Source organism: Pteropus medius, unplaced genomic scaffold (genome assembly GCF_902729225.1).
Source record: "Pteropus medius unplaced genomic scaffold, Ma_sr-lr_union100, whole genome shotgun sequence".
NCBI lineage: Eukaryota > Metazoa > Chordata > Mammalia > Chiroptera > Pteropodidae > Pteropus > Pteropus medius.
This window is the reverse complement of record NW_024346980.1, coordinates 1,073,178-1,082,224: the sequence shown is the minus strand read 5'-3', so window position 1 is coordinate 1,082,224 and position 9,047 is coordinate 1,073,178. Positions and strand designations below refer to the sequence as shown.

Sequence of the window (9,047 nt, the reverse complement as noted above, 5' to 3'; positions counted from 1 at the left end):
GCTGTGTGCCTTTGCCGTTCGCTTGCTGGGAGCCGCTCGGTGGCGGCTGGGCCCCTGCTGTCCCCTCCTCCTCCGAGGCCGAGCGTGGGGCCTTTTTCGTCAGTGGCTTCTAGAACTCCTGGGCCCGCTTTGCCTGTGGGCCATGCCCACTGCCCCAGCCCAGCTGCACACGGGGCCAAAAAGGGCGCTGAGCAGCACACCTGGCCCAGGAGCCGGCCGAGCGGGGGCGCGGGCTCCGAGGGCCCGAGGGCCGGTGGCAGGCGCACTCCTGCCCAGAGCCGATCAGAACCCCTGGGTTTTGTCATGGCCTTGAGCCTGTGCCCGCTGCTCCCAGGCTTCCCCGTCCCCCGAGCTGGACACACCCCTCGGGGTGCAGACAGGATCCACAGATGCCACATCAGTGCAGCTGCGAGGCCGTTCTCTATGCCAGACCGAGAAGGGACTATGTGAGGTCTGTTTCTAAGGAGGGTGGAAGCCCCTGCCCAGATGGGGTGGCTGCGGGTCCTGCCACCGTGGCCTTGGGGTCAGGACTGCAGCGTGGCACAATGGAGCAGCCTCTGGCCCAAGCAGGCCAAGCCGCGCTAGGGCCCCCGGGCGCCCAGCCCTGGAGAATGCAGACACGCGGGGGCTGGGGCGGGTTGAGGACTAGCTCGCCTGGTGTCACCTGCAGGGACCTGTGCACGTCCGCCTTCCTGCCTGCCCTTCACTCGTCACTGAGGCCCCCATGCAGTTGTTGTCCTGCTGGCTGCAGAAGCCGGGTGCCATGGACCCCCTTCCGGGAAACTGCTCCGCAGTCTGGGACATGCAGCGGCCCCATTTCGACAAAGGATAGGGCCCGGGTGTCACGGCCACTGCCTTCCATGTTCTCGTGTGGGGCCATGGCCGGTTCTGCAGCCTGCCAGCCCTGCTCCTGGTGACCCGTGTGTCATGCCCCGCTCCATCACACCCCTGGCCCTGCCAGCAAGTGGCTCCCACAGCCCCCGGACCCCAAGATGACCCCGAAGCAGCCGCTCAGGCGGCAGAGCTGGAGCCTGGCACTGCCTCAGGCAGCCACCAGAGGGCGCAGCCAGCTAGAGGGCCCTGGCGAGGCCACCTCTACCCACGGTCTTGCACCGTATCCCGCCTGCACCTCCACTCAGCTCAACCTGGCCGCCTTTGTGCAGCCTCCCTGGCCCCTCCTCGCCCACCTGCCTTTTGTCCTCTGCTCCCCAGTGGTGGAGGGGTGCTTGCCTGGCGTGTCCGGGGTCCCCCAGTGCAGAGGGGCCCAGCCCAGCCCGGTGGTACGAAGCCCCAAGGGTCTTCCCAGCTGCCTGGCCTGGCCCTCAGGAGGGAGCCGCAGCACCGCGCCCCTGAGCATCGGCTGGGCAGGCGGTGGGGGGGGGCCGTGGCTCTGAGCACAAGCTCCTGAACACTCCTCCCCTTCAGGTCCCTCTCCCACGATAGACACTTTGCCCCTTACCCAGCCGGAGCAGAAGGATGTTGAGAACAGCTCCCGGGAGGTAACTGTGTGGTTTCCGGCAGCGTCCACCCAGGGCTGGATGAGGGCTGGCCCCCATTTCTTAGGAGGCGGGGCGCCGTCCTGGGAGGCCCGGCAGCCAGCATCCCACTTGGGCTCAGATGCCCCTGGCTGAGGCCCCCCTGCCCCCTGCAGTCTGCAGCCTACCCCTTCACTGCATCTGAGACTAGGTGCCCCCCACACAGATGCTCCCAGACCTTAGGAGGGAGGAGGGCCTGGTGGGTCTTGGGAGGCAACGGGCGAGCGACACCCCTCACTCAGGCCTTCGCTGAGCTCTCCCACAGTGAGGGAGAACACCCCCAGAGCACCCCCACTAGCCATCACTCAGCCTTCCAGCCACCGTGCCCGTGTCCACCTGCCCCGAGAGGGGGTGCTTCTCCTGACAGTGGGGCCTGGGGCTGCCCCTTGTGCCCCAACCAACACCCCAGATTCTCCATGGAAGGGCCAGTCCTGGAACCTATGTAAGGATGGGTGGGGTAGCGGGGTAGGGAGTCCCTGGCCAGGGCCAAGGTCTGCCCCCAAGAGTGGGGATTGGAAGGAGCAGGAGGTGTATGTGGGGGTTGCGGCTCCATCCTGGGGGGCTGGTCCAGCTGAGCCCTCTGCGAGCAGGTTGGGGCTTCCTCTGGGCCCTTCTGACACCAGCAACACTTCGTACGAGGCCACAGAGGGAATGGGCAGGCGGGGACCAGCCAGCGGCCCCACACAGAGTGGGAGAAATGTGCTTATTAAGAGTCACGTTCAGGAGTTTACAGAGTGTGACGCGTCCCATACAAAGCAGGGTTTGTGCGGAGCAAGCCAGACGCAGCGGGGCGGCCCAGGGTGCACACGGTGGGCACACGCGACACCCGCACGCACCCACATAGCTGGAGACCAAAGAATCCTGGGACTCGGCACCGTTTTAATGTAGAAGTTTTGTCCCTAAAAATTTAAATATCTATGTCTATGTTTTAAAACACTGTGAAGCGCCCAGCCCTGGGGACGGGCTGCCGTCCTCCCAGGAGGCGGGGCGGGGTGGAGAGCAGGGGACAAGCGCACCCCGCGTCCTGAGCAAGCAGTGGGCCCCCCAGGTAGGGCACCGGTCAGAGTCTGAGCAGAAGGCCAGCTGCGCTCCTGGCGGGGGCGGGCGCGTCCCCGCAGCCCTCCTGGCCCTCTGAGCAGGCTCCCTCGGGGGTGCCCCGCTCCTCCGGGGGCCCCCACGGGCCCTGCAGCCGCTGCCGCTCCTGGGCCTGGCGCGCGCGGCTGGCGATGGCCCGCACACGGCTCCGGCTGCGGGAGGAGGAGCCGTGCGGGAAGCCCGGGCCCCCCGCCAGCACCCCCGCCGGCCCCCCCACTGGGCCCAGGCTGGTGGGCGACGTGATGTCCCCGTCCTGCTGGAACCCCGTGAGCCAGCGCAGCTGCTCGGTCAGGGCGTCCCGCCGTGGCCCCCGCCCCACCGGCCCCTGCCCCACCGGGCCCAGGCGGCGGCCCAGGCGGCGGCCCAAGCTCTCAGTTCGGGGGGCAAAGTCGTCCGCGGTCAGGTCCCCCAGGCTCTTGGACTTGGCGGCCACTGGGCAGTCCTGGAGGCTTACCAGCGGGAGGCATTCCCAGGGTGGCCGAGGGGCCAGGGGCTGGGGCCGAAGCCCGCAGGAGGCCACAGGTGCCGGGGCTGCAGCCCACAGGTTGGGGTTGGACTTGCTCTTGGTCACGGGGAGCAGGTCCAGCTGGGCGGCCAAGGCCAGGCAGGGCCGCAGGGACAGGCGTCCGGCTGGGGCCCCTGAGAAGCTCTCGCAGCCCAGGCTCCGGCCAGGTAGAGAGAGGTCGATGACTGTGTCACTGGACGAAAGGCTACAGGACGAGGACGCGCTGTCACTGTGGCTGCCTGGCTCCAGTGGCTGCCATAGTGGGTCTCTGGCGGTGGCGTCCGAGTACCTGGCTGGTGAGGGCCCAGCCAGGGCCTTTCGTCCACCCAGGGGCTCAGAGGGCACCAGCCCCTCAGTCTCGGCCCTTCTGACCACGGGCAGGGGGCCCGGGGCCCGGGGGTGGCCCCTGCTGTCCGTCTGGCTGCTGGGGGTGCCCTCGCACACCCCACTGGGGACCTCGCCATTGCACGCCTGCTGCCTGCTGTCAGGGACCGATTCAGTGTCTCTGTGGCTCCCGGTCCTGAGCTGGAGGAGCCCGGAGGCTCCCCGTGCCACCCCTGGAGTGCTCGGGGCTTTGGCACCGGGTCCCGGGCAGGGGCTGGGCGGGGCAGCCAGCAGAGGTTGGGGGCCGGGGCCCGGAGCTGGCTCCTCGGCGATGGTCTCCAGGCTGCACAGGGAGGAGACCGACCTCTGCGTGGAGAAGGAGCGGGCCTCTGTGGGCAGAGGGGGAGGAGCGAGTCAGGGCCCCGCGCCCACGTGGCTGCCCTGCACCCTGCCCTCCAGCTCCGCTGCTGCTCTGCCACGGGGGCCTCCTGGGGCTGAGGGCGGCATCGGGCGCACGGGGGCCGGGCCCCGTTACCTGGCACTGGGCCGCTCTCAGTTCCTAACTACGGAGGCAGCATGGGGGACAGAGAGAACAGGGTGGTCAGCGTGGGGGTGGGGCTGGTGGACGGACAGACGCACAGCAAGGCTGCAGGGGTGCGGGGGGAGCAGGAGGACGGCTCAGCTTCCACCCCTCCCCCCGGTCTGGGGCCCGCCCCCCATGACGGGGTGCTCTGTCACCAGCCCTGGCCAGGGCTTCGGGAACGGGGCTGCTCAGTGCGATTCAGGCCTTAAAGGAGTCCCTGGGGCCGAGGGGCACAGGCTCCACTCAGTGCTTTGCAAACTCTGAAGCCCCGACGTCACGGCTCTGAGCACCGTGCACAGGTTTGGGGCAGCGGGGCCGTCCAGCGGGGAACCACTGACTGCGGCCGACGTCCCGGAGGACTGTGGTGCGGGGCCAGGGGCCGGGACCCCTGGTGCTGGCCCTGGAGGGAGACCGGGGAGGGGATAGGCGCTGGCCCCGGCCGTGGGGACCAGCCCAGCTGGGCGGGGAGGGTGGCAGGGGCACCAGAGCCCGTGTCCACGGCTACTCTCCACGTCGCAGGTGTCAGGGAGCACGGCCTGGCCCCAGCCTCCACCCGGGTGGGGCTCCAGGGTGCCGTGACGGTGGCCAGACCTGCACCCCCATCTCTGGCCCCGGGGGAGTCAGCCGAGGTCAGACGGGAGCTGGGACTGGGGCCCGAGAGGCAAGCCGACAGGGCAAAGGAGAGTGCAGGTGACGGGCACACGAGGCGGTGGTTCCGGACATGGAGGTGCAGCGGGGACCTTGGCCAGGCCATGCCGAGGGGCTGGGACACCACAGGGGGTGCGGGGACGGGCGCCTGGTCTTACCAGTGGAGAACACGGGAGATTTACTCCTAATCTCCTCCAGCTTTGGAGCGAACAAGGCATTCATCTCCCTCTGCAGGGCCCCCGCCTGCCTGCGGGCGCCCTCGGGCCAGCGGGGGACCACCTCGGGGCTGCCCGGGCTGCTGGAGTCCGAGGACGCGGAGCCGCTGCCGCCCGGACCCTGCCGCCGGGCCCCCGGGCCCTTGGGGGCCCCTCTGCTTCTCCTTGGGGCTGCCAGGGGGGCCCCCAGCAAGTCTGCCTGGGCACGGGGCTGCTGGCTGATGGCCGCGTGCCGGCCTTCAGGCCCCGGGCTGGGCGGCCGGCCCCTCTGCAGGCCCTCGGCGTCCTCGCCGGCGCAGGAGCCCACCACGCACTTCATGCAGGTGGCGGCCACCTCGGCAGGCCCAGGGCCCTCGGGGGCACGAGGGAGCCGCCCCTGCACAGGGCTCCCGTCCACCGGCGCCTTACCTCGGGGGCTGCGGCCTCCAGGCCCCTCCTGGGCCAAGGCCTCCGGAGCGGGGCCAGGGCTGGGGGGTGCCACGGCACGGGCCTCCCCCTCGGAGCCCACGTCCTGCATGCCCAGGGCCAGCTCCGGGAAGGCCTGGCGGCCTGGCTTCTGGCTCTTGGTCGGGGCGCTGGCCGTGCGCCTCAGGAACCGCTGGCTAACGGAGGGCCGGGCCGGGGGCCGCCCAGCAGCATGACTGTCCAGGGAGCCGGGCTTTGAGCCGCGAGGGAATAAGCCCTTTAGGCCCAGAGCCTGCTTGACCTGCAAGAGAAAGAGCCCACGTAGCCGGTGGCCGGCACCAGGGTCCGGCGACCACCCAGCCCAGTCCGCCAGCCGAGGTCACCAGTGGGCACGTTGGGGTCAGGCCGCTCAGGGCTGTGTGTAGGGACAAGGGTCTCCAGAGCAACGGTGCCAGGGGCAGTGGCTGCTACGCGCCCAGATGTACCAGGAGTGCACCCTGCCTGCACGGGGCGGAGCAGCGAGCGGGTACTGGCGGGCATCTGGCGGGCCCCCCGGGGTTCCCCCAAGCAGAGGCCTCAAAACCAGGGCTCTGTGTCCCCACGCTGCCCGCGCCACACCCCACGGCTGCCGGCTCTGGCAGGTGGTGCCCACAGGGAGGTGCTGGTGTGCAGAGAACCAGGTGAACACGACCCCCTCAGCCGTCGGCGCCCGCCCTCGGCGCTGCGGGCCAGGCGAGGAAGCCAGCGCGGCGGGCACAGACGGTGGTCGGCGGTCCATGCCACGCCCGGCCCGTGCCCTAGGGCACTGCCTTCATCAAGAAGCTTTCTCGGACTCCCGCCAAGCAGCGTCCCCCAGCCTCACCCCACTGCCCAGGGGCAGGACCCATGCCAGCTCGACGCCCCTGAACCACGGCTGGCCCAGGGCCTCCCCGGACAGCTGGGCCCAGGACGTCTCTGTGACACCTCTCCCAGCGGCCTCCCTGCCCGAGGAGGGCAGCCGGGTGACCCCAGGACCAGCGGGGAGTGCCGGGTCAGGCCAGAGGGGCCAGCAGCTGCACTCCAGCGTGCAGAGGCCCGAAGGGCCCTCACATGCAGACGCCCTGGCAGCAGCCACCGCTCCCCAGGGACAGGGCTACTTCTGGGCAGAGGCACGAAAGTGGCCACACTTGAATCGGCTTTCTGATTCAAGGTCTCCAAGGCAGAGTGACCGGGTCAAAGTTGGCCGGAAAGTCATTTAGAAGAAGGTCCAGGATTCAAGCTCGGAGTTACTGGCCCCTGGGACCTCCCCACCCGGCACTGGTCATCAGGGCACAGAGTCAGAGGGTCACGTGGGGGTGCAGATGGGGAAGGAAGGGGGTGCGGGGGTGCGGGGAAAGCGTGTAGCTCCAGAACGGGGGCGGGGTGGGGAGGGCACGCGGGAGGCCTGGACCTGCTTCATAAATGCTGCTCTGTGCCCGAACACCCCAGAACCACGTCATCACCCATGTCACATGAGCGGACCGTCTTCACAATGCTACCAGGAGTCACGGATGCTGATGGGCGGGCCTGAGCATGCAGGTGGGGCGGGCGGCAACACCGCCCGGCACCGGGGTACCTGTGAGCCCCTAACGGGGCCGTGCTTCTAAAGGTGGACGTGGGACAGGGAGAAGCCCACTGCAAGACCAAAGAGACAGAGAAGGCATGAGGTGCCGGCAGCGGGGTGCTGAGCCCGAGGAGGCCGGCGGACACATGGCAGGCAGGCAGAAGGACGCCGGACGACAGAGAGCTGGGAGGCCGGCAGGGCCGGAGTCCAGCCGGTGGCTCCGCGTCGAGTGTGGCAGGACAGAGGCGGTCAGTGCAGGGACCCGCTCGGGAGCCCGTGCCTGCCTCACAGACTCTCAGGGGCTGGCCCTGCCTGGACCTGACACAGAGCCGGGGACCCCTGGGCCCTGCGGACCGGGAAAGTAGAGCAAGACCCCCCTCTTGGGGCAGCCACGGGGCTGCAGTGGGGCAGCGCCAGGCAGATGCCGTCGGAGGAGACTGAGCAGTAGAGGGGGGTAGGCTCAGGGAGTCAGGAGGGCGGCCAGGGGCGCCCGAGAAGGGCCGGATGTCCGTGTCCTGGTGCTATCTGCCAGGTGGCCCCACCGCTCAGCGCATGGGCGGAGAAACAGGCCCAGCGAGGAAACCAGCAGGCCTCACGGCCCTGGGGGCAGTGCGGGGGCGGGGCAGGTGGCACTCACCTTACCACTGATGTCACTGAGGGCTACGTGGACAAAGATGGAGGCCTCTTCCATCCCCTCCAGGTACACGTGCCGGTAGCCTGGAACAGTCCGGGTCACGGCTCACCCCGCCCCCTACACTGCTCAGAGGTCTCAAAGTCCTGAATATAACCCATAAGCCTGGACTCTGCCTCCTCCGGGAAGCCTGCCAGCAATGCTCTGGCCCACATGGACCTCCTCCCCTTCCTGGGGGCCCCGCAGCCTGACACCCCGCCCTGGACACGAAGTGCCCGTGGCCTCGGCCCCCTTCCCCAGCTCCCTCAGTGTCCAGGCCCACCCACAGCAGACTCGGGGGCAGAAGTCGAGCTCCGCCCTGCCCTGGACCCCTCGGCTGGCCTGCAGGGACGCTGGTCTCTGCAGGGGACTTGAGCCCAGCCCGCTGGCCCCGCCCACCTGGCATCATGCTGCTGAGGGCCAGCGTCCTCTGGCCAATGAAGTCCCTCCCGATGGGGTCGTGGTCCCAGACGAGGAAGCGCACCAGGGCCACCTCTGGCATATGCACCATGAACACCAGCGTCTCCTCCCACATGGGGTTGAAGCCTGGGGGCCGCCGGGAGCACGTGTCACCTTGCACCTGGCTCCAGCCTGGAGGCCCCCGGGCCCACACCCCGTCCTGGAGTCTCCCCCCAAGTTGGGAGCCTGGCCGAGGGGAGCAACGCCTGGGGGCCAGGTGGCTGTAACTAGGGGGTAGAGGGCAGGGCCCAGACAGTGACCCAGGGCACAGGAGGCGGCCCTCACCCCCTTCCCTGCCCGCACAGGCTGCAGGGCCAGTGTGGCAGCTGTGACGTGGCCCTGGGCACGGTGGGCACGGGTCCCGCTGGCCACCCTCACCGTTGTCGTCCACCACGCGGGTCTGCTCCTTGCTGCAGTCCACAGGGAGCCCGATGACCTCCACCTCCACGAACGGGTCAATGATCTGCGGGCAGGGCAGGGTGGCACCAGGCCCGGCTGGCACTCAGCCTCCCCCTCGTTCGTGCCCGGGCGGCCCCCCTACCTCCCCTCGGTCCCCCAGCATCGAGTCCCGCGGCTTGGGGAGCTGCTGCCCGCTGATGATCCGGAGCACCAGCTGCTTCTTGAGCTGCCCGGGCAGAGGGTCTTCGGAGTTGGGGTTGAAGACGCCTGGGGGGCAGGGCGCAAGGCTGAGTGGGGCAGGGTGAGTCCCACCAGCGCGGGGCGCACAGTGCACCCACCCACCCTCACTTAGCGGCCGGGGACCCAGCCCAGGAGGAGGAGGGAGGCAGAGATGCAGCATGGGGACGCCGGGACCTGGACACCGGTCATCTTTGTACCCCCCTGTGGTGAGCGCACAGCTTGTCCCCCTGCATAGGGGGCTCCAGCAGGTGTGTAAGCCACCCGCCTCTGGGTGGGAGCATGGTGGGGCGGGGCAGGGGGTGGGTTCCCGGCCAGGGGCAGCTGGGACTTGTGCAGGTGAAACCAGAGGACAAAGTGCACAAGAGAAGCCAAGTGGGCGTGGACAGC

The 9,047-nt window shown here is 69.4% G+C and overlaps 1 protein-coding gene across 1 annotated transcript in view; it reads right to left on the bottom strand.

Annotated features, from left to right (window-relative positions):
- Positions 1-2,309: 2,309 nt before the first annotated feature.
- Positions 2,310-9,047, bottom strand: part of PLCH2 (phospholipase C eta 2) — a 65,421-nt gene continuing 58,683 nt past the window's right edge. Inside the window, exons 23-28 of the mRNA XM_039876920.1 lie at positions 8,563-8,687; positions 8,400-8,484; positions 7,962-8,108; positions 7,530-7,609; positions 5,314-5,611; positions 2,310-3,848 (exon numbers count right to left, since the gene is read on the bottom strand). Coding sequence (XP_039732854.1) covers positions 2,596-3,848; positions 5,314-5,611; positions 7,530-7,609; positions 7,962-8,108; positions 8,400-8,484; positions 8,563-8,687 — 1,988 coding nt within the window. The 3' untranslated portion in view covers positions 2,310-2,595. The remainder of the gene's footprint in view (positions 3,849-5,313; positions 5,612-7,529; positions 7,610-7,961; positions 8,109-8,399; positions 8,485-8,562; positions 8,688-9,047) is intronic.